The sequence below is a fragment of the Hippoglossus hippoglossus genome, chromosome 9 (assembly GCF_009819705.1).
Source record: "Hippoglossus hippoglossus isolate fHipHip1 chromosome 9, fHipHip1.pri, whole genome shotgun sequence".
Classification (NCBI taxonomy): domain Eukaryota; kingdom Metazoa; phylum Chordata; class Actinopteri; order Pleuronectiformes; family Pleuronectidae; genus Hippoglossus; species Hippoglossus hippoglossus.
In genome coordinates this window covers 21,441,817-21,465,089 of record NC_047159.1, presented here as the reverse complement: position 1 = coordinate 21,465,089, position 23,273 = coordinate 21,441,817, and the positions used below count along the sequence as shown (strand labels likewise).

Here is a 23,273-nt window from a genome sequence, read left to right as displayed (position 1 = left end):
AAGTCTCTTTCTCGGAAATTTGCCTTCACATTTGAGCTGTTTTCAGACATGAGCTCTGTGTAAAATCTTGATAATTGGCTACGGTGATCATGTTTGGAGCACTCAGACCCTGTTGTCAACTTTTATCACCACAAACTCTCTTGTCAGTGTCAATGTCAGTTTTATTTATACAGCAAATTTAAAACAACTTGGTTGAACAAAGTGCTTGACAAAGTAAAAGGTACAACAAGAAAACAGGAACACATCAAAATCTGACATCTTCTACGTGTGTGTCATCGCTTTTCCACCGATATTTTTTTTCTTTTTTTTCCATTTTTGCGTCTGTCACGTTTTAGAAGCATCATTGCGGTGAATCCAGGTGCTCACACATCCACTTCTCCTGGATTGATACAGACTTTATACTCAAGAGGTCAGGCAGATAAAGTCCGTAGAAACTGCAAAGTGTCTCCCTCGGACATTTGTGTTCACACATGCAGAAAATAGCAGGAACTGTGGAGTTCAGTGCATGTCTGAAAGCAGCCACTGTGGGACCGCGGACCTGAGGTTGAAAACCACCGATCAGACTTCAACTTCCACCCATGTTTTCACGAGTATCTCTCAACACACACACACACACACACACACACGCTTTGTGCATTAGAATAAAGCTGGGACAGTGTTGTATGTACAGTCTGGTGAGCATCGGGTTAAACTTCAACTCCTGAACTCGAGGAGGAGAAGGCGGAAGAGGTGTGCTTTCTTTACCATACACACACACACACACACACACACACTGGACTCACGTTCAAATGGCGAGAACGCGCACAGTTCGGTGGAGAACAGGAGACTAAAGGAAAAGGAGGCAGGATAAACAAAGAGTCTGGTTCTTCTTATTGTTTTGAAGCTGTGGGATGTGACCGCTCTACCGCTTTCTCTTCAGTCCACGAGGAAAACGCCTCGGGAAACAACAGCGATACAACCAGCGAGCTTCCACCCGGAAACAGATGCACATTGGAGCAGATACTGCAGCCACCAACACCTCAGCGGAGAAGATCCAGGTGAGCGGAACACTGAACTCACTAACAACACCGACAGTCATGTTCCTGCAGATCACACTCATTAGACACTCTGCACACGTCGCTGTGTGTTTTTGAGATACAAACTAAACTGTTCTTTGATCAAACACATGAATGATGGACTTAATATCACATTTATGACCAAAATTATAAAAGAAATCTACATTTATGGGTTGAACACATAGACTGTATATGAAGTTGAACACAGCTCATAACGCCACCTAGTGTTTCAACCCGTCTTGGACTTTGCAGGGCCAGTGCTTACATGGAGTCAACCCCTTGGTATGACTGTCATGACCCTTTATTTATATATGTAAAGGTTAACACTGGCTAGTCCAAGGTGGTCAGCCCCCTGCCACCAGCGACCGCTTGACCCCTAAACATTTACCATTCAGGGTTAGGGTGTCTTATGAAGTTGAGGCTTCTTGCCTCCTGTGTTTCCTTGGTGACCAAGACCACAGCCAGCGGTTCAAACAGCTTGGGAGGACCAAGGTCTCGGCCGACAGTAAACTCCGGACTTTATGCCACATTGGTGTTGCAAAAGTGTGAGTGCTGCTACTGGAGTCATCACTACTAATAAAAAATGATTTTTTTTGGAGGGTCAGTCCAGGGCCCACTAACTGTGGTCTCCTGGTGGTCTCTGCTCTGCACTTCTCAGGACGCTGACTTGATCTTGATGTGTGTCTTTGCAGTGGTTGGTGCCACCAGGATGGGGAACAGCAGCAGTGACAGGTCCAGCGGGGGTCAGGGTGAAAGGTCATACAGAGATGGAGCGCAGGGAGGGAAGGAGGCACGTCCTAACATCCTGATGGACAGCATAGAGGACTCAGATCTGTTCCAGAGGGAAGACTCAAAGGTAAAACCAGGTGTTAATCATACACACATACTACCCACTCTATGTGATGACGTCAAAAAGCCCTTTACTAACCTATATGTCATATTTATGGAGTAATCCATTACAATGGACAGCATTTGCAGATTTATTATGAATTGCATATGATTATAAACTACTATAATTTTTAGTTTGTTTATATGTTGATTTGCATCTGATAGATGTTAAATGTTTAATAGCTTTTCATTTGCGCCATTAACCTCAACCAAGACATTTTTCAAAATAATGTTTTGGTACATTGAAAAATTTAAAATGTTAAAATAACTTCAGTTGGTAACAAATATATGAATAAAGTTTGTTCATCTTAATATCAATAAGTTATATTAACACAATCGGTAACTTACATTAAAAAATATTTTTATGTTGCCAATTTAAACCAAATGTTTTTAGTTGGTAAAAATGTCCTTTTTTTTATGTAAGATACAGCTCAAACAGTGACTGATGCCCCACTCTTGTGTTTTGGTCTTGTGACTGTATCACATGCCTTCAGAATCTGACGTGTCTGTATCTAAAAAAAGTTCCCAAGACCCAAGTGTGTATTTGTTTTCTAAGATACATTTAGAATTTTTGGTCTTGAATAAGTGCCATGCCTATTTTATATTTAATGCAATAGGTTGGTAAACTCAGGTGCCGGTAAGAATATCTCCCATCTGAAATGTGAGAGCCCAGCTGCCAAAGGGTTTTGTGTTGGTATCCTGTATGACAACAGAGAGGAAACATGGGTCTTAACAAAAATGGGAATCTTATTCTCTGTAATTCCTTATAATAAAAACTACTGTAAAGTCTCAGGTTTAGCAGTTTACCATTGGTATTACAATGAAGTCTTTACAGAACAGCACCACCTTTGTGCAGTAACTTTTATAATATAACAAAGTATAATGGCAGATGTGGCTAACATATTTAGCAAACAGATTTGTATTAATCTGACTTGCCAAGAACTTCCAAGAATTAAAATGTCCATGAAGAACGTGCATTACGTCTGTTCTCATTAGCTCAGGATAAACAAAGTAAAATGTATATCAGAAAACACACTAACACATAATCAAGTCGACTCAATCTTCAGCTCCCTCCCTAGTCAGGAGGTGTGTGTGTGTGTTGCTGTGCAAATGCTGAATTTGCCCTCATAAACATGGCAACAATACATTGATCCATGCTTTCTAGGCTCCACAGGAAATACAGGAGTTTCTGGCCTGGCAGCAGGACCTGGAGAGTGACAGCAAAAGTCCAACGCAGGACAGGCCCACTGTGTTCAGGTGGTCGGGGGTCGCCAAGGAAGTCTTTGTGTCCGGCTCTTTTAACAACTGGGCCACAAAGATCCCACTCAACAGAAGGTAGTTAGACTCACGCAAAGCAACATCTCGCATGCTTGAACGGGTTCATGAAGCTGTGACTCATGGCTCTCTCTCTCAAACCCAGCCAGAAGAACTTTGTGGCTATCGTGGACCTGCCGGAGGGAGAGCACCAGTACAAGTTCTGTGTGGACGGTCAGTGGACTCTGGATCCGACCGGGGTGAGTGAGAAAACAAAATTTATATTATTTGTTACAACAAAAGCCTATTGTACACCTACAAGTGTTGATATCAAATTTCTGTTTACACTGAGTTGCAGGCTGTGATGACGGCTAAAACTGGAACAGTCAATAACGTTATCCAGGTGAAGAGAACTGACTTTGAAGTTTTTGATGCCCTCAGGATTGACTCAGAGGACTCTGTCGACATGTCAGGTACTGGTGCCTGTATTCACTCACTAACCCTCAGCAGTCATGGGCTATTTTAACTGTTTTTGAATGCTTTTGAAGTGTCCTTTATATACCACATAAAAAATGTTTCCCATGCCATTGTTTGGTAAATTTTTTCAGCATAACATTTCCTACATTACCAAAATATAATTTCTTATCTTGACAAAGTAAATCAACATTGGACTCAAAAATAAACAAAAAACATCAAGTCCTTATATGGAGAATTATGTTTTTCACTATAAAAACCACAGACATGCTCAATGAAACATTTTCAAAGATAAAAGTATATGTAGTTGTAAATGTGAAGATGTAATTGTAAAAGTGATATAACATCAAGCAATAGGTACCTTTTTGAAATAAATAGTAGGTGTGCAGAGACTTTTTTTTCTTAGTAGCTATAAAACTCTTTAAAACAGTTTATGCACTCAGTTAGACAAATAGGTACATCACAGTTTCTGCATTACAGAGTGAGGAGAGTTCCCAAGTAATGCAAATTTAACACATGAAAGGTCAAACTGAGTCAAACGCAGTGTGTTTTCATGGTGTGGGGTTCATTTATTGGCAACTTGTTGGAAATGCTATCTATCAGAGTCTGTCCCCTTTTCTCCCGCTGCTCTCTCCCTGCTCTCTGCTCAGTTTCCCTCGCCCCTTCCTAGTATAATCAGCTTGTACAGCAGCATCAGTAGTTTAACACATTTCTTTCTGTTCTCAATATGACGAAAAACGAACGCGGGTAAAATATGATTTTAAATAGATTTCAAGTCAGCACTTTTGATTTTTTCTGAACAATGTCTGATTACTTCTTGCAATCTTGTATTCCTCAGTGACATTTGCTCATGTGTGGACCCTTGGAATGATCCTGTCTGCCTTATTTTTTTAATGTGGGGCTGTATTTAAAGAGCGTTATGTGATCGTTCTTTCCCAGACTTGTCCAGTTCCCCGCCCGGCCCCTACCAACAGGACGCCTATGTGACCAAAACAGAGGACAAGATCAAACACCCTCCTATCTTACCTCCACACCTGTTGCAAGTGCTGCTCAACAAGGACACAAGCATCTCTGTAAGTACAGTTTTTTTGTGGCAATACATGCTGGTCTGGTCTTTATTACTCCCACCACTCCAGAAACCTTTTTTTTCTCCAGTGAAATTCACCCTCTACTCTTATCTACTCCTATCAGTGTGACCCAACGCTACTTCCAGAGCCCAACCATGTGATGCTCAATCACCTGTACGCCCTCTCCATCAAGGTAACAAGTCCTTATCGAACATATCTGCTTTTTAATGTTGTCCCTCATAATAAAAACCTGGTGAAAATGATAGAGCAACCCCCTCTGTCTCTCAGAGAGAATGCACATATTGGCGTAGCTTTGGTTTTTATTTTACTCACAATGCTTTTAAAGGAGACCTATGCTCATGCTTAGGTTCATAGTTTTAATTTGTGGTATTACTTGAAATGGTTTTTTTTCCTGTAATGTTCAGAAAACGCAGCACTCGGGAACTGTACATTGCTGCAGCTCCTCTTTTCAGCCTCTGTCTGAAACACTTGGCTTTAGCTCTTGTCTCTTTAAGACTCTGGATAAAGCCTGGTCTGCTCTGATTGGCCAGCTGTCCCACTCTTTTGTGATCGTTCAACCGCTTCCTGTGTATGCAGGATATGTCGGCCTCCACTCAGTCCAGACTGATGTAAACACTAGGCAGCAGCTGCAGTGTTTATAGAGACATTTGGAATCCATTGTATGCGCTGACGTTTTAATTCTGTGGGGTTTATATACACATTGATGCTGATTGGACAACACCTCTTACACACCCACCATTTCGAGAAAACATGTCGTCCAACCTGGAAACCGTGGCAATGCGGTGCAAAACGTTTTGATATTGAACGTGGCCCTGGCTTTGTTCGGGGCATTCCAGACTAGACGCTAGGCGTGCTTTATGCAAACATAGAGTATTGTGATGTCACATGACATTCTTCTTTTCACATGACATCACAATGAGGCAGAGGTATAAGCCAAAGTACTGATGAGGCGTTTTCCAGGAGCAGTTTTTTTTTTAGGAGGAGAGGAGCTCCCTTTGGACTTTTTAACTTTTACATAAATCTTTATAACACACTAGAAGAAAGGGATAATCTGAAAACCTCTGAAACTCTGAATAACTCTCCTTTATCACTTCTCTTATGTAGCCTCAGAAAAGTCAAAACAAATTCTCCTTTAACAGTGTAAACTGTCAGCTTCAAGCTTTATTGCGATCTAAACAGTCCTCTTGTCCTTGTGTTTCAGGACGGGGTGATGGTTCTCAGTGCAACACACCGATACAAAAAGAAGTACGTGACCACTCTTCTGTACAAGCCAATATAACCCAAAGAGCCATGATCCAGCCTTGTGTGTTGGAACAAACATTTCTCTGCTTTTGTACACAGCTGCTACTGTGACTGTTTTCTACTTAGTGAACCTAAATATCTTCATGATATCATCTTAGACCTCCTGTAATATTTTAAAAATGTGGTGCATATTGTAGTAACTGCAGCCTAATGCTTCCTTCTTTATGATGATTTTGTGTCAAACTGAAGAAGAAGAAAAAAGAAAGGGTCAAATGAAGTTTTCATTGTAACCTCAGTTAATCCAGATATGTCAATATATTAGACACAATAGACACTGGTTGACTACATTTTAGCTTCAGCTTCAAAAGCTAAACTTTGACCTCTGCTTCATAACATCTTCATATGTGAGCAAACAGATGTGAGGAGACACAGAGGATGAAATTCAACAGGAAAGCATGTCTTTATTCTTTTTATTTTAAACTGACTCCTTTGCACAAAATCAGACGTGTTTTATATCAGGGTTTTATTTTTAAATGAGTGAGAAATGAAAAATTTGAAAAGATTTTACAAATTCAAACATTCTCTTGTATTTTTTTTGGGGGGGGGGGGGTTGTGTGACAAGTTAACTCAGTTGACACAGTGGACTTTGGAATCCAGGTTCTTGTTTTCAGGGTTGTACGTGGTCTGAGCGAAGCAGTGAGCCGCCACCCGATCGCACTCGCACACAGCAGCCTGGCACTTATCGTTGGTCGCTGCGGAGACAAGGTTATAACAAAACCTCAAGCACGTTTTACAAATAGTCTGGTTTGGTGATGCCAGCATGAAGGTGCTCCACAGGAGAGCATTTGTTTGTCGTGGACTTGTCTCAAGCTGGTTGTGTAATACCTATATAGTTGTTTGAATAGAGTTGCTAAATATACAGCACCTACACACAGCTCCGACTAAAAATATTATTACACCTCACCTGTTTACAGTAAATGGCAAGATTCTGTGATCAGCACTTTACACTCTGAGGAAAATACTGGTTGTGTCATGTCATATGGGTATATCTGTTTTAAATGTAAATATTGTACCTATTCTTTGTATAATTTTGACCATCGCCATCCAACAACTTTTCAAATGTCATTTCATTTCAACATTTCATTAAGGAAGAGCTAGTAGTATTACAGTATGAATGTGAAGTGTAAATGACAGTACCTGAGCAGGCCACTTGTTGGTTTGAGCAGGTGAAATCATAAACCAGAACATAGGGCAGGTCGGCGATGGCCGTGCACCCGGGCACCCTTCTGCTCGTTGCGTAGCATGTGTCGTGAACCTTACAGCACCTAGGGATACAGGAGGAAAAGGGCGAGTGTTTGAAAAGTGTCTTTTTGTTTTAAAGATGAAGACTGAAGAGATAAATATTGACGAATGTCTGCTCCCTACATGTCTACTTCATCCCGAGGGGTTCCCTTGCCGCTGAAGCCGCACCAGCAGCCGTAATTATTGTAGGCCAGGGGGTTAACACCGGGCTGGGCGCACTGGATCAGATTCCCAAACTGCCATAAGGCCTTGGGCAGCACAGCACCGCTGGCTATACAAGCTGGTGGAGACACAATAGATCAGGAGAAAATAAGTACAAGATACATATATGATAGACAGAGCTATGAGAAAAGTTATTCACACAGAATCAGCCTTTACAAATAGTGTATCTGTAAAGGGCTGATGTAGTTCATTTTCAGTCTTACCAGTGAGAAGCAGCAGCAGCAGAGGAGCCGTCAGATTCATGGCTGCAGGAAAAAAATAACCTCACACTGTGCTGCGCCTGCCCTTATAGGACCGGAGGTGGGAGAAAACCAGAGATAAGAGGGAGACAAGCATGTGGCGGCTGTCAGCTGGAACGTGTAATCAGCCTGAGACCTGTGCATTTGGTTCAGAGAGTATCAGTTGTGGAATCTAATCATATTCACTCAATTGCTGTTATTACTTTAGCAGAAATTCAGGGAGTTGTTTTTCTTGCCACTTGAATTCAAAAGCAAATATTTTACCTTTCATTTAGCAGCATTTATCCAACAGATTAAGTTACTATTTACCTTACAGATAAGGATTTTATATACAAAACATATGCCTTGAAAATATGATGCACCGTTCTTAGATTGCTCTACTAAAAAATATGAAATTGTTAAATTGACGGAGCACTGTTTTGGAATTGAAAGGATAGTGAGTTTCAAATATTTTAACATTATTAAATGTTCATGTTTGTGGTAACTTTTATATATTTATTTATATACCAGGATCTTCAGCTACTGACAGGATGAAGAGGGGATTTTATAATATATATATATTGTTACCACAGTGTAGAATAAGACATTTTGAAACATGACACAGCTGGTCTCATTCACTTTGGGTTCCTCCCTCAAACCCTCATTTATTCTCCTCTCATTGGTTTGTCAGGAAATAGACTAATGCAAATTTTCTAATCAAATATTCACATCTCCATTTATTCCAGCTCACTCTGGACTCACTTGATTTTGCATTTTCCCTTTAGACAGAAGTTAATTTAAAAAAAACAAAAACAGTCCAACACACAGCTGTGTAAATAGCCAGCACTTCTTCGAGTTCCCATGACTTCTCCCTGCGGGCTGCTCAAGCTGGATGCTCACGTCAACACAAAAGGAAACTAGTACAACATGACAAAGTCAGATATGTATATAAGCAGAATTTGTGTTTATATGCAAATTTATTTGTTTGCATACTGTATGTGCATATGTATAAGTACACACTAAACATGTGTACACATGACATAATGGAATGGAAGACTCCTGGAGTCTCCTCTTGATGTCAACAGTCAGTATTTAGCTTTAAGCTTCAGAGCCCACATCATCTCCTGCAAGATGCCCCTGACTGGCTCCCTGCTCGTCCAGTTCCTCAGCCTCCTGGCTGTGAGTACTCAGAAGCCTTTGTATTCTGCACTCTTATTTCTACTATATGTGTGCAAGTCTGACTGATCAGCGTCCCGGGTGCATTTTGGTTTCATGTGACGCTGATATTGTGTCTACCGAGTGTCCGAGCTCTGTTGCAGTTCAGGGCGATGATCATCTGCGCTGCTCCTGGAAGCCAACCGGTGCTGGACTACACTGACTATGGCTGTTACTGTGGGCTAGGAGGCTCCGGCACACCTGTGGATGAGCTCGACGGGTAAGAACATGGGTGCAGAAACACTCAAGCCTGTGTTGTTCTGGATCAAAATTTCAAAATGTAAAACAAATGAAAAATCAGCACCAAAATTGAATGGATTCTTCTCTGACCCATACCACATCCTGCCAGGTTTCATGTTTCATCTGTCCAGTAGTTTTTGAGTAATCCTGCTAACTAACAAACCAACAAACAAACAAATGGACAGGGGTGAAAACACAACCCCCTTGGCAGCGGTTAGAATTCATGGTTATAAATTAGGAGCAGCTTGATTGAATATAAGGGTACTGTCGGGTTTTGGTGGAGGTATGCGCTCTACTGAGTGCCAATCTGCACTGTGGGTTCATAAAGTGGTTCTGTAGTTCCTCAGTACAGTCAGACTTAAAGGGTCAAATCATCCATCACAATAAAAAAAAATATATATTTTCTGACTTGACCTCTAGTGGTGTCTCACATGCAGACAGTTTCTGATGTATTTGCTAACCTTTTAAAACACCTGTCTCTGAGCCGTCCTGTCTTCACTCCAAGACAAAAAGGGCCAAGTGGAATTTTGTTTGTGCTTCTCGCTGCACAGAAACCGTTCATTTAAGCATTTTCTATAATCATAAAGGCCACAGTGGTTCCAGCTACTACCATGTGAATATTTGCTGCTTTTATTTGTCCACTAATTGGTTGGGTGTAGGACTAATGTTCAGACATTTGGAGAAATGAGCTTGAAAATCGAGATGACCACTTGTCACTATCCTTTTCTGTTTTGAACTAAATGACGAAACAATTAATTGGAAAAGGAATTGGCAAACTGAAACAAAGTGATTAGTAGCAGCAACCTAAGGTCATTTAAAGCCTCTAAAAGATGAAAGATTGAAATGTGGAATTTGCTGTGATGTTATCTCTATACTTTGTGCTTGTTATAGATGCTGTCAGGTCTACGACCAGTGCTACACTGATGCCATGCAACACGAAGCTTGCCAGCCCTTCGTGGACAACCCTTACACTGAAACATACAGCTACATCTGTGACAAGGCCTGCAAGACTGTCACCTGTCCGATGGGAGTCTTCAACAACAATATTGTCTTAAACATGGCAACTTTTATCTACTATCTAATGAGGTTTCTGTCATTATTTTCTAACTGGGCCTTTGGAAGACAAGGAATTAATTGTCCGTTATTATAGTGTATATAGCAACTTCTTATATCTCTGTTGGTCCCTCATCTGATGACAGATGACAACAGTCCCTGTAAGAAGTTCATCTGTGAGTGTAACAGGAAAGCAGCCATGTGCTTTTCCAGCACAGATTATAATGAAGGACACGCTTGCCTTCTCAGTGACCGCTGCAAGTCGGCTAAGTGATGCACAGTGAGGAGAAACTCACCGCCAGCACTCAGGATTGTGTAAATACTCTACTCTAGCTATTTCCATGAAATTTTGTGGAGGGATGAGGCTTGACTTAGGAAATAACAAATTTAATTTCCAAAGGAGGCCTTGGTGGAGGTATGCACTCTCTGAGTACCCTTCTAATGTGTTTGTCTGTCTTATTTTGAAGGATTAAGTAAAGACTACATGACAGATTACCACAAAAACTGGTGTGTTGAGTGTTTCTGTGCCCAAGTTCTTAGCTGTCGAACTCAACAGGTTTGGCAGAGCCTCCTTGCCCACAGTAGCAAGTTTAAGGGAAAGATATCTGTGTGAAACTTGATGCGGATTTGAATAAAAATCCAGATCTAGTGAATTTACATATGGTTTCTTTCAGGTACTGTAGGGCCTTGGTGGAGGTATACACTCTACTGAGTGATTTTTATATTGTTTTTACATTATCAGGCCTGAAAACATATCAACATTGAATTCTCCTGGATTTCTAGAGACATTATTCTAGAGGACCAGGTGGATAAGTCCTTAGAGACTGCAGAGCGTCTCACTCTGACATTTGCGTTCACACATGCATCTCCTCTAGAAAAAATACAGAGGAACTGCGGAATTCAGTGCATGTCTGAAAGCAGCGCAAGTGTAGACTGCTCTTGCTAGCTTTTCCAGGATTACAAACCCTAGCTTTAACTTGAATTTGTGTCCCATTTTGTTTTGGGTTTATTTTCAGCTTACTTCTTACAGTTATTAATATAGTTAAGTGTGGTGGCAAAATAGGTTTACTACATCAAACTGGAGAACACCTTAACCTCACCAGCTCCTCCACAGTGTTCAGAACCAGCAGGTGTCCTCCTTGTGCTCGACATTGCTCCTCGGCTTTGCTCCAGGTCACAGCCGTGGTGGAAGCAGGTAGCAGCATTTCTGGAAAGACGCCCATCCATTCCAACATGTTCCTGGTTTGATGAAGATTAAGTAGAGTCAGATTTTCTTTGCGAAATAAACCTCCACTGAATTTGATTGAATTGCAGTATTTAGTTTTTACCTCTAACTCTAACTAAATATTAATTGCAGATAAACCAGGTAGGATGAACACAAAGTTTATTTAGTTCTCTCTGCAATCTGTTTGTAGAAAGTTCTGCACACAACATCCACCACACAAACAACAGAAAGTGACAGTATATTGTAGAACTGTTTGAGGAGGACTAATATGAATGAATAATTCTGAAGTAACTCCGGAGCATTGACACAGGATAAGAGAACAGTCACTGCTGCACCAGTTTGACATATTTTGATAGTTTAAGCTGAATTTGTGTCTGTAGTTCTCAGCCTCGCCGCTGGGGGGTAGCAGAGGTGTCGAGCCTGTCCTACACGTGACATCCACATACAAATCTCTTCCGGTCCCACCGGCTCTCAGAAAGGAAAATGGCGGCCCTGGGAAGCGTCTACAAAGCAGTGCTGAGGTCTTCTTTGACCCAGACCCGGCGCCAGCTTTCTGCGACTGCCAGCGATGGACACGGTGCTTTAGGTAACTATAGCAACCTGTTAAAAGTCACCGGTTATCTCTCGCGGCATTGATCTCGTGTTGTGACGTTGACCTTGCTGGGCTAACGTTAGCTGTGTAAGCATTAGCTAAACATCCTTGAGCGGGTATCTGCCAAAACCACCCCCTGTGTAACGTGGCGTTTTAATTCCAGCATCCACGTTTGAAGTTTTAACGTGACAGTTAACAATTATGTATTTATTTACTTTGCTTTGAAACGCCACAGTGTCGCGAACAGCATGTCCGGTTAGTTCAAGAGCAACTGCAGCATCGCTACGGGTCGGATGTCACTGTTGTATGTTGGAGTTTCTAATAACAAGTAGTTCACACAACTACTGCAAAAGTAAGAGATAAGAATCCTGCTCAACATACGAGTCAATATGTGGTAATACTGTGGAGAGGAGAGTCACGTCAAAGGAGAACAATCAAAAACATGTCGGGGTCATTAAAACTAATGAACCGTTATATCGTTGTTTTATTTTTTCACTTCATTAAATTTTTAATTGAGACAGAAATTAGAAGTAAACCGAAAAAGGGTGTTTGTTTGATTACTTTCAAATCTGAACAGCTCCTTAATTAACAGCACGCTGAGGTGCCATGGTGTGACCTAAAATAAAGGTGTTGTCTGATATATGTGTCTTAAGGTTTTTGGGGAAACTGGGTAAAGTCTCGGTCAGAGGGCAACCAGCTGCATGCAATGGGTGATTTTAGCATTAGCTGGAAAGGGCACCCTGGCTGTGTCTCAATTCAGGGGCTGCATCCTTCACAGGCTGCACCTTAAGACCGATTGCCCACAAAGGAGGCGGTCTTTGTGGTCAGCCAGATGGAATTCAAGTTATTATTATTACTTTTTATTATTATGTATAGTTACAGATATTCTGTTGGCATAAGCTGGTAGTATTCCACATTTTCACATTATTGCTCATCTGATGCTTTTGATTTCTTTTTTAAACTTATCTATGTCTTTCTCTTCTAGCTGAGAAATGGAGGTTGCTCAGTTTCCTGATTGCCGTTCCTGGTGTTGCGGTGTGCATGTTGAACACATTCCTGAAACAGACTCACCATAGCGAGGAACGGCCGGAGTTCGTCCCTTACGCCCACCTTCGCATTCGCACCAAGGTCTGACTTTGTTCATCAAATAATTCACGTTTTAAACTGTCTGTCTCATGTGCCACTTCACTATTTTGATTAAATTATGTGTTGTCTTATTGTTTTCATCCCCATAGGCTTTCCCTTGGGGAGATGGCAAGAAAAGCCTTTTCCACAACCCCCATTTGAATGCCCTTCCTGATGGCTATGAGGAAGATCATGAGTGAAGCCTCCCTTCAGATCTCACAACAGGGACCAGTCCCACAGCGTTTGTTACTGGACCACACTCGCATTCAGTTTACTTTTGTTTTTCTTTTTCTGCTTTACCTCTTTGCTCTCAACATTGGGCACCCAAACCAACAATTTGGTTTTCTCTGGACCATTAAACAAAATGTCCACTTAAACTGAATAAACTTAAATAAATAAAGTAACTATTATTACCTCATTTTCATGGTTTGTCTTTTTGTCGATGTGATGTCGTTTGTATTCAAGGTTCTTAGATTATTGAGTAAGCTTGAATATCCACAGATGTAAATAATAAAATGTGATATTGTCCATGCCGGCTCATGGCTCACACAGGAAGAATTATAATAATTGAGCCACCGTTAATGTTGTTAACACCTGTGCTTTCTCTGCTCTAAGTCAAAATATCTGCTGTGAAAATAAGCCTGTGCACTAGTGTATGGCTCAACAGGTATAGCTACAGTATAACATCAGCTCTCATCGGATAATTTATTAGCCTCTGGAGGCAATTGCCAATATTTTGGGGCCTCTGGTGCCAACAGTGGATATCTGAGAAAAGACTTTACTCCATGTACACTGTTTACAGCCCGGCTAGTTTCTTTTATTATGCGAGTCAAACACTTCCTCACTCGAAATGCAAACCGTGATATTTTTTGTAGGTGTCTTAAGTCCAGATGCCACTTTAGTTAATCTCCATTAACAGCTATATGCATATGAATGCAGAAAAATCTAAACACTGATAGCCTGATGCATTTCTGAGATTGTATTTAGGCTCTCTGGGTCTCCACGTGGACTGTTCATCTGCGGACAACCAAAGCCTGCTCAAATGTGATTGGTGAGAAACAAACATATGAGAAACGGAAACCAGAAGGCTCCTCGTACCCAAATCTTGTCCCCCGCCTCCAAATTACACATATTCACATGCTGAATCTAATTATATAGATTAAACCAAATGCTAGTGAATTGAACTGACACTGAGATATTTAATGGCATAATGCAAAAAAAATAGTTTTAATTAAGGGAAAAGCACCAGACAGCAGATATTGTGCATTGACATTGAAGATATAAAGATGGGTGTTCATAACATTGGTGATGACTTGGTTCTATTCAAGTTTCCAATAACTGCATCCTCAACATCACGAGCATTCAACTGAAGCAGCTAAATGGAATTCAGCCATCATTCAACATCCATTACACTCCGTACTGTGACATGTCAGACTACCATGTTTGAAAGAGACCAATCCACATATTTGATTCGCAGTAAAGTCCAGCATGGGGGAGGCCGAACATTTAAATTCAGCACTTTAGTTTGTACCTGTTGAACATGTTTTTTCCCCCAAAATAATTAAATTCATTTGCAGCAAATTTCATAGGTGGACCATGTTTTTTCTTTTTTAATATTAGAAAACATACATACATTTTGTAAAAAAAGAAAAAGATGTGTAATATGGACGTCGTTAGGCCGGCTTTAGGGGGGCTGGAGCTACCCTAAAATGTTCTTAAGCCCCCCCAAATATATATATATATATATATTTTTTTTTTACAAACAAAGAAGACAGACACTTGATACAAAGAATATTAGTTTAAATGAATATTATTGGCTTAATGATCATAGTTCAAGTTTCACTTCAAGTGTAAATCCCGGGCGATATAGAGAGCTCTGTCAGTGCTTCATTATCAAATCCATTCTGCTTGCTCATTAAGAGAATGCCCATATTAATGAAAATCCATTCAAAGTTTTCACTGGTGTCTGCACCCAGGCGGCTGCACATGATGCTGCACAATACTGAGAAGTGCCACATGAGAGCGCCACCGTGACCAAAATGGATATACGGAGATTTCTCAAGAGGAAAGTAAGTCATCATGACTGCTGGTAGTAGTAATGAGTTAACTCCAGCTAACTAACAGCAGCGGGTCCCTTGTAATCAATGAACCATGGTGCTCCGACAACTAAAAGCCTGGCTAGCCCAGTCAGTTCAATTGTTAGCATGATGTTGATTTCTGTCACTTGTATGAGCTCTGTAAAAAAAGAGAGCTCAGCCTTGTTCACTGGCTTGTTATCATTATCATCAATGGAAAAGAATAATACAATAATAATAATAATCAGTCCACCACCCTTCTTGGCATCTATAGGCACAGACTGAGTCAGGGCCAGAAAACAGGGAGAGTGAGAGGGGGGAGACCTCTACTGCTAAGGTGAGTCAAAAGGATTTGACAGTATAGAGTAATTTGTGATGCAGACAATCTTATCAGAGTTTTATGGAAATCAATAGGGATATTGAATAGGAAACATTTCCATATATAGCTCATTTGATAACTTTTATTGAGGAAGAAGAGGCAAGAGATGTATGTGCCTGACACCAAAAATGTTGGGTTCCTTTTTTATATTACTCTATTTCAAGTTATTTAAATCAGTATTTTAGCCCAAAAAACATATCTCAGAGGCCTGTGCTACAAAGCTTTTATGGTGTTAAACTGCTGATGGATTTTTCAGACCTACTGTATGACACTTATGAATGAAAGACCTTTGCTTTTCATGAAAGGTGACAGGTGGATGTTATTCTGATGTGGAGAGCTACTTGGTAGCAGTATTATGTGTGTAAACAAAACCATCAAGATAACTGGCTAACACCATAACCGCTTTGAGACACTGGTGATTTGTCATAATAGTAGAAATAATTGAAAGATGAATGAAACTTATTGGAGAAGTCATTTTGAATACAGTCGTCTCCTCAACTTAACTCATTGATTTAATAACAACAACATAACATAAAGAGATCCTCAGGTTTAGATAAACAATGAGTGGTTATGGCTCTGAATAGGTCATGAAATCGATTTATGTATTTTAGCTTTTTAATATCTTCAAATATGTGATCTAACTGGGCCCAGCCACTTTCTCTTGTTCAAGGATTATAGGATCATAGTCTGAAGAAAGAATATACTGTAGAAAAAATATGTACTGAGTTTCTGTAATGCCCTTTTGTCTTTTGCTTGTGGATTTTTTTGATAAACCCTGAATCCTCATTTTGCCTGAATAAATTAGTTATTTGTTAGAAGTTCATATTTATTTTGTCAGATTTCCCGGTGACCTTTAAATTCTTTCTACTGTATACTGTATCAGAGCAAAATCATACTCTGATCTAACCAATCTATAGTAGAGTACAGTAACTGCTGTTATTGAATAACATTCTTTAGACCTTCAACCTATCTAACAGAGAGAGGAATTACATATGGTATGCGTCTGTTCTAAGCATATGGATAGCATTTAAGTCATGGCTTACAGAAGAACTCAGCAGGAGCACAGCCTGGTCATGGCATGGTATTTTGCAAGGGCTAAGCCCCCCTGTCTTTAAATCCTAGTGACATCCCTGATGTATAATATAAATATAAAGAAGAGAAAAGAAATGGGTCAGGGACAGTTTCTTATTGTTCATTAAAAATGTCGTAAATCTGAACAGTTTTGTTACTTTTTCAGTGTATGTAAGTTGTGAGAACTTGATATGTTCTATAGCAGCCACACTTCTCACCAAATCTGCTCAAATAGAGCATATTACTCTGATTTGAGCTTCTCTTCATTGGCTTCCAGTGAACATTAGAATTGATTTCAAGATTTTCATGCTGACTTTTAAGGCCCGTTCTAGACTTGCACCTAAGTTTATCTCAAATCTGTTGACACCGCATGTGCCCGGTTGTAACCCATGGTCCTCAGAGAAGGCCCTGCTCGTCTTGACTGAGAACCAAAGGTGATCTGTCCTACTTGGTCTGATAGTTCTGATCATACTGTCTGTATTAATAATTCAGCATTTTTTATTTGATCCTGTTTGAACTCATTTCTCATCTGTAACTTTAAAACAAATATATTTGCATCTCTATTGCTGTGTGATGTTTAAATACATTTATTTTTCTGTTTGCTTTCTTTTAACTGTCTCCTTTACTCCTTTATTTTTAACTCGTAAAGCAACTTGTATCTACGTTTGGAAAGGCGCTGTATAAAATCAGTTTATTATCATTGTTGTTGATATCGAAATCCAGTGGAACTGAGGGTATTCTTTGCCAGTCTGCAGTCATGGATGTGAAATATACCGCACAGCGTCATTAGGTGTATAACGGAGTCAGTGTTGTAGTTCTCGTGGTGCATCTGTTTAGCTTGTCCGCTTCAGAGCTGGTACGTGTGACTCGCGCTGAGCTACAGACTCCACCTCCTTCACGTGAACGCGCCATTAGCCGAATTAGAAAATCCTGGGTTAACAAAGCTCCCCGATTAAACCGATATCCAGCTTCTTGACACCGGCTATCCTCCCCCGTCTCCGCCGCTTCGACAGCCCTTGGTGTTGTGGTGCGTCTCGTTACATGCTGTCGCGTCGATTTAACTCGGGTTTGTTTGGTTTCTCCAGCGCGGATCAGGATTTGATCACTAAATCCAGCACTGAAACATCTCGGATAACTGCGCGCTCCCGCTTCGCTATACAGGGGATACCAATCGCACGTCGAAACCCGGATCGCAGGTCATGAACATGAGCACAATCGGAGGTGAGGAGACCTTATTCCAGATCCAAGAACATTATAAACTACACAAAAACAACAGTGATTTAACGCACGTGAACTTACATGTGCATTTTATATTTTTGTTTCTATAGTTCCAGATTTCCATATGATGAAAAAACACGAGAGGGCACATTTCTTCAGCTCCAAGGAGCAGGAGCTCATTTTGAAGTTGTATGAAGAAGAGAGGGAGATACTGACAGCTAAATCCAACACCACCAGCGCCTCCAAACTGAGAGAGGAGGCCTGGCAGAGAATTGCTGATAAAATAAACGTGTAAGAAGAACAATGTGGCCAGTTTAACTCAATTCATTAGAGTAGTCAGCCCCTCCAATATTTAACCCTCCTATTAAAAATAAAGATGTTTTTTATGATTCACAGGGTGTCGGACAGTGGCTACAAAAGGACATGGCAGCAGGTCAAGATCAAACACAAAAACATTGTACAATCAGGTATTATTACTGTATAACAGTGTTGGAAAGTAACATTAACTCAAGCATTTTATATTTTTACATTAATATTGTACCTTCAAGTCAAATATTATTAAAAATGCTAGTTATTTTTCATATTAAGCAAAATAAAATTTCTCAGAATAGAATGTACTGTTATAAACTACCCAACAGTGTAAAAAGTTATAAAAATGAGTCCCTCCTCCACCTAGCCTACTGAACCATAAAATTGCTCCTTACACATTGATGGATCAGCACCATTGACCCTGTATTATAATGTAGCTTTAACGAGTGCCACACTGTTGCATGATGGCCATGTTGTATGACTAAGTTTACATTTTCTAGCTCTTGTCTGGCCGAATGTTTGACCTTTCTGATTCATTTTTCTGCAGCAAAAAGAAGAAGGGTCGAGATGATGCGGAATCATCACGAGGATTCAGCGACCCTGTCACTGAACTCTGCTGAGGATGATATGCTGCAGCACAAAGACAACAGACTGAGAGTTGAGGTCTTCCCTGGGGCTGCCTGTATTGACCCACTGACTGGATCTGACAGCTCTTTTATTAGCGGTAGGTGTAGTTTTCCTCATAAAAAACTTTCTGGAATCTTTCCACATAGCTTTATTTAATGTTGGCCCCCTCTGCTACAGTGTCAGGCCATCCTGTGCTCTTACTGCCTGTTGCAAAGACGGAACCAGAGAGCTTGAGCAGTGATGAGACAGACATTAGTGATGCACATTTTGAAGAGGTAAGTGCTTCTAAACATGCATTTTTTGGCCATTTGTGTTTTACTGCTTAACGTATGGACTCCATTTTTTGGTAGGACTTGCACAGTAGCAGCTTCCAGGAAAGGTCCAACTCAGCATGTGCTACAAGGGGTGGCCGAGATGCCGAGGTGAATTAAATGCGTCAGTAGTGGGGCAAAGGAAATATGACATTGTGGTCACATGTTGTTTAATTTCTTTTGCAGAGGCAGACAGAAGACATAAGGGCCCTTTACTGCAGCTACCTCAAAAAAGAGATGGAGAACCGTGACCAACAGATGGCATACAGAGCACTTAAAATGAGGAAGTTGGAAAAAGAAATATTATTACTTGATAAGCAGCTAGGGTGACTATGTGAAGTGGTTTTATCCTATTATTATAATATTGGTTCAGACATTAGTAATAAATTGCTTCAGTGTCATAACATATCATACACAGTTACAACTTTGGGCAACAATATCTGTTTTCTGACAACTCAGAAATTTGGTTGGTGAAGTTTGGACCATGACAGACCCTTCCTCATTGTTGAAATATTGCACTTGTAAGTGTACACATACAGCAAAAGTCAATCAATCAATCAATCAAATTTTATTTGTAAAGCCCATATTCACAAATAACAATTTGTCTCATAGGGCTTTAACAAGGTGTGACATCCTCTGCCCTTAACCCTCACCAAGAGTAAGGAAAAACTACTTTAAAAAAACCTTTAAAACAGGGTAAAAAGAAGGTAGAAACCTCAGAGAGAGCCACATGTGAGGGGTCCCTCTCCCAGGACGGACAGAAGTGCAATAGATGCCACGTGTAATGGAGAATATCAGAAAGAGAAGGGTATTTGCAGCATTGATTAGTATAAACACTTTGTATCATAATGGAAGGTAAATTAATTGATGTATTATTGTCAGATATCTATTGTAATCCTCAGACTGTGGCTGTATTGAAATGTTTTCTTTAACTGCCCAAAGATCATATCATCCCAGAATTGTCGTTGTAGGTGTTGGCACATAGAGGGCTTGAGGCCCACTGTGGGTTCAGGGAAGGGTCAAAACTGAAGACTTCTAAATGGAGTTGCTGCATAACTCTGTGGCCCAAGAAGACTCATCATTATAAGCTGAAGAGCACGGACACACTTTGGGTTATGTTGTCTCAGGACTTCAGCAGACTGGACTTGAAACAGCAAAATAAACCAATGAATGGCTTGATTTGATTACAACAGTATACACACACGACACATCCATACAAATAAACCTGAGGTGAGGTTCTGATTATCCTTTGCCGCTGTCATCTTCATTCATTGCTTATTTTGGAGGCTTTTTTCATACAGTCTAGTTTTTAGCAAATTTAGCACATAATTCGTTCGAGGTCTGACCACTTAGCGAACTCGTTTCTGTTACAGTCAGCATAGACTACTTCACCCTTTTGCATTAGCAATGGCATTACTGCTCTAAGGAATGACACTATGCTGCCTGTACATTTATGCTGCAGTTGGTCTGTCTATGAGTATTTATTATGAATTCTTGCTGTTCTATTTATGACTATTTTGTATGCACTGACTTCAGTACAGAATAGTTTGTGAAACGTTAAACATGGTGATGTGATAGTTCTCTTTGTTAAATGTCTGTTATATACTATCCAGAAAGTGCTTAAAGAGATACTGCACACTTAAACGTGTTGTTGAGTTATAAACTAAATGATGTGTCTTTTCTTTGAAACATTTTAATGCTGGTTTTAATATCACATTTATTACAATATTACCAAATCTACATTTATGGATTGAACATGGCCCCAGATGCCACCTAGCGTTTTGTACTGTGTTAGACTGTGTTGTTCCTCGTTGGACAAACGTCTCTACATCATGGCATTTTATATATACATAGCTTTAGCTAATAACACAAACAAAGCTCTAAGCCACACCTCCAAATTTCTTACGTTTATTGGACTCTAGGTTTGCTAGCTTCTGATTCCAATAAACTTTTTGCAGAAGTCATTAGTCTTCGGGTTAATATCTTTTTTCCAACCCACACTGTAAATGTTTGAATGACGTACTCAATATTGACAAGAACAACGCAATAATAATCTGTAATTATAGCTAAAACAGATTGTGTGTTTTTCATTTTTGTAGTTGTAGTTTTAGGGGGTGTAGGTAGGCCTGTCTTAGCCTCACCTCCCAGCACTGCGCTCTTTAGACATTTTTTTTTTTATTTCCAGGGGAGCGACATTTCAGCCTAAACCTAAAATTGTTTAAAAGTAACAACAATAATATTGCTTATCGCAATAATTTCTGGGACAATATATCATTAAAATTTGCTAGCGAGACAGGCGTACCATAATGTTTTTCATAATGCACCAAGTTAGAGGTTTCCTTGCAGTTACATATATCCAAGCAAAATTGGTACTGTACAATGATATAACCTTAACTGAGTAGATATTGAAACAAATCGAATTGAGACTTTAGGATCGGAATTGATTAATAATAAACAAATACTACACTAAAAATTTGTTTTACTTGTTAGTAAGAATTAGTAGATAAAGAATACTTAAGTAGATTTCACTGGCAATTTTCACCCTTAGATATAAAATATACTCACATTTTGCAAGTAAACTTTACTTAGACTACCTTTTTTATCTAATTTTGAAAATATTGAAATTAACTACCTTTTATTTACTTTATATCCAGACGTTTCTAAGTAATATTTACATATTATTTGATCTACTTTACAGCGCTATTCTAGTACGGATTTGTTGCATTTTTAACATGAACTACTTTTTATCAATACAATTGTTTTAATGTTAGACTTCTATAAAACATGAAATAACAGATGTTCTTACAGAAAGAGCACCTTTCATTCCCCCTTCAACACTGGGAGGGGTCTTCTTACAAATACAATCGGGTGGGCATTACAAAATATCTAAGTCAGAGCTAGCAACAGTACTGCAGACTTTCATTTTAAAACATTTTCAAATAGGACATTTGACCTTTCTGATGCATTTTATCTCCTAAACAGAAAGTTAAGATTAATAAATGTGTGGTTGATAAGGTATTTTTCTTTAAATTGTATATGGAAGTAAATCAGTCTTATCACATTTTGAAATTTTTAAGCCTTTGAATCTCTAAAACTGGAATTTTTTGCCACTCTATTTCAGTCTTAAAGATTTCAAAGTATAATATTCAACTGCTAGAATTCAGTTGCAAAAATTCAGTTGCAATGATTCAGATTAAACATCCGGGATACCAGGAAAAGCAATAGATGGTCTCACATTGAACCAAACCTCCTACCAATCAGGTCTTGTGTCAGTGGTCATGTGACGTCAGGTGATGCTTGCGACAACGAGAGGCGCCACACTGTCATCTACGCTACTAGACCGGCCATGGCATCAAACCAGCATGACAGTGCATCGGTGAGTATATTAACTCTTTGATATGGTTTTTGTGTAATTTGTTTGTAAGATTCATTAACAGGTGGTACCTAACATATTGTAATATTATAATCATAATTTGTTGGACAATATATACCGGCCCTGGCAATGTTGGAGCTCTAGGCGAGATTTCAGATTGGCGACCCCCAACATACACACGCAAAACTGCAAGCGCCCCCTGTGTACACTGTGTACAGATGCAAACACAGGCAGACAAAAATGTAGGCTATAAAAAAGAATAAAAATATATAATTAAAAATATAAAAAGAGTCTGAAATCTGCTGTACTGACAGCTAGCTAGCTATTCATGTCGACAAAAATAAACATTAATGATGCTTCTCGTGCGAGCAGCCGCCTGGCTGTTCACACAGGAAGCGCATTTCTCCGCGCTGGTTCAGGGGTAAATGATAATGGTCTTCTCAGGTGACTGACCTACGCAAGCCTATAGCCGCCACCCTACCACAAGAGATGTGTGCTTGTGTGTGTCTGTCTGCTTAAGACACAACTGACAAATGTGGAATAAGTACATGATTAAAGATCGGGAAATTTCATCATGTGGGGGCAAAAATCTGGGAAATCGAAACTCCAGGAGAACAGCGGGGAAATAAATACTATGGGATGCATATTTAATCATCTATATAATATATCACTTATATCATTTAATACTGATTTTCATTCTGTTTTCTGGCCCGATTC

At 39.8% G+C, this 23,273-nt stretch overlaps 5 protein-coding genes and 1 long non-coding RNA gene across 6 annotated transcripts; 4 read left to right on the top strand and 2 right to left on the bottom strand.

Moving 5' to 3' along the window:
* Window positions 1-731: 731 nt before the first annotated feature.
* Window positions 732-6,578, top strand: prkab1b (protein kinase, AMP-activated, beta 1 non-catalytic subunit, b). The gene is made up of 8 exons (XM_034594914.1): window positions 732-1,037; window positions 1,748-1,911; window positions 3,109-3,278; window positions 3,364-3,457; window positions 3,556-3,670; window positions 4,611-4,744; window positions 4,863-4,931; window positions 5,961-6,578. Exons 2-8 carry the CDS (start codon window positions 1,765-1,767, stop codon window positions 6,036-6,038), a joined length of 807 nt encoding a protein of 268 aa, XP_034450805.1. The 5' UTR covers window positions 732-1,037; window positions 1,748-1,764; the 3' UTR covers window positions 6,039-6,578.
* On the bottom strand, window positions 6,116-7,886 carry LOC117767358 (phospholipase A2, minor isoenzyme-like). Its single transcript, XM_034594916.1, has 4 exons — window positions 7,729-7,886; window positions 7,427-7,583; window positions 7,199-7,326; window positions 6,116-6,753 (listed from the first exon to the last, which is right to left on the bottom strand). Exons 1-4 carry the CDS (start codon window positions 7,766-7,768, stop codon window positions 6,629-6,631), a joined length of 450 nt encoding a protein of 149 aa, XP_034450807.1. The 5' UTR covers window positions 7,769-7,886; the 3' UTR covers window positions 6,116-6,628.
* Window positions 7,887-8,874: 988 nt separating this feature from the next.
* On the top strand, window positions 8,875-10,525 carry LOC117767729 (phospholipase A2-like). The gene is made up of 4 exons (XM_034595564.1): window positions 8,875-8,922; window positions 8,985-9,178; window positions 10,090-10,223; window positions 10,398-10,525. Exons 1-4 carry the CDS (start codon window positions 8,875-8,877, stop codon window positions 10,523-10,525), a joined length of 504 nt encoding a protein of 167 aa, XP_034451455.1.
* Window positions 10,526-11,903: 1,378 nt separating this feature from the next.
* LOC117767359 (cytochrome c oxidase subunit 6A, mitochondrial) lies at window positions 11,904-13,611 on the top strand. Its single transcript, XM_034594917.1, has 3 exons — window positions 11,904-12,062; window positions 13,054-13,196; window positions 13,304-13,611. The coding sequence occupies exons 1-3, from the start codon at window positions 11,960-11,962 to the stop codon at window positions 13,391-13,393; spliced, it is 336 nt and encodes a 111-aa protein (XP_034450808.1). The 5' UTR covers window positions 11,904-11,959; the 3' UTR covers window positions 13,394-13,611.
* Window positions 13,612-13,777: 166 nt separating this feature from the next.
* LOC117767360 lies at window positions 13,778-22,815 on the bottom strand. The gene is made up of 3 exons (XR_004614873.1): window positions 22,675-22,815; window positions 18,171-18,176; window positions 13,778-13,792 (listed from the first exon to the last, which is right to left on the bottom strand). It is a non-coding gene; the product is annotated as an uncharacterized LOC117767360 (long non-coding RNA).
* On the top strand, window positions 17,525-19,829 carry si:ch211-107p11.3. The gene is made up of 7 exons (XM_034594915.1): window positions 17,525-17,939; window positions 18,047-18,227; window positions 18,333-18,403; window positions 18,793-18,969; window positions 19,050-19,147; window positions 19,223-19,294; window positions 19,370-19,829. Exons 1-7 carry the CDS (start codon window positions 17,918-17,920, stop codon window positions 19,511-19,513), a joined length of 765 nt encoding a protein of 254 aa, XP_034450806.1. The 5' UTR covers window positions 17,525-17,917; the 3' UTR covers window positions 19,514-19,829.
* Window positions 22,816-23,273: the final 458 nt, after the last annotated feature.

Excerpts from the sequence above, each read along its gene's own strand:
- LOC117767359 (XM_034594917.1), top strand. The coding sequence starts at position 11,960 with ATGGCGGCCCTGGGAAGCGTCTACAAAGCAGTGCTGAGGTCTTCTTTG. Across the intron at positions 12,063-13,053 it reads CGATGGACACGGTGCTTTAG|CTGAGAAATGGAGGTTGCTC; the intron begins GTAACTATAGCA and ends TTTCTCTTCTAG. Across the intron at positions 13,197-13,303 it reads ACCTTCGCATTCGCACCAAG|GCTTTCCCTTGGGGAGATGG; the intron begins GTCTGACTTTGT and ends TCATCCCCATAG.
- LOC117767729 (XM_034595564.1), top strand. The coding sequence starts at position 8,875 with ATGCCCCTGACTGGCTCCCTGCTCGTCCAGTTCCTCAGCCTCCTGGCT. Across the intron at positions 9,179-10,089 it reads CCTGTGGATGAGCTCGACGG|ATGCTGTCAGGTCTACGACC; the intron begins GTAAGAACATGG and ends TGCTTGTTATAG. Across the intron at positions 10,224-10,397 it reads CAAGACTGTCACCTGTCCGA|ATGACAACAGTCCCTGTAAG; the intron begins TGGGAGTCTTCA and ends ATCTGATGACAG.
- LOC117767358 (XM_034594916.1), bottom strand. The coding sequence starts at position 7,768 with ATGAATCTGACGGCTCCTCTGCTGCTGCTGCTTCTCACTG. Across the intron at positions 7,327-7,426 it reads CCTCGGGATGAAGTAGACAT|GTGCTGTAAGGTTCACGACA; the intron begins GTAGGGAGCAGA and ends CTGTATCCCTAG. Across the intron at positions 6,754-7,198 it reads CCAACAAGTGGCCTGCTCAG|CGACCAACGATAAGTGCCAG; the intron begins GTACTGTCATTT and ends TTGTCTCCGCAG.
- si:ch211-107p11.3 (XM_034594915.1), top strand. The coding sequence starts at position 17,918 with ATGAACATGAGCACAATCGGAG. Across the intron at positions 18,228-18,332 it reads ATTGCTGATAAAATAAACGT|GGTGTCGGACAGTGGCTACA; the intron begins GTAAGAAGAACA and ends TATGATTCACAG. Across the intron at positions 19,148-19,222 it reads GTGATGCACATTTTGAAGAG|GACTTGCACAGTAGCAGCTT; the intron begins GTAAGTGCTTCT and ends ATTTTTTGGTAG.
- prkab1b (XM_034594914.1), top strand. The coding sequence starts at position 1,765 with ATGGGGAACAGCAGCAGTGACAGGTCCAGCGGGGGTCAGGGTGAAAGG. Across the intron at positions 1,912-3,108 it reads TCCAGAGGGAAGACTCAAAG|GCTCCACAGGAAATACAGGA; the intron begins GTAAAACCAGGT and ends CATGCTTTCTAG. Across the intron at positions 3,671-4,610 it reads GGACTCTGTCGACATGTCAG|ACTTGTCCAGTTCCCCGCCC; the intron begins GTACTGGTGCCT and ends GTTCTTTCCCAG.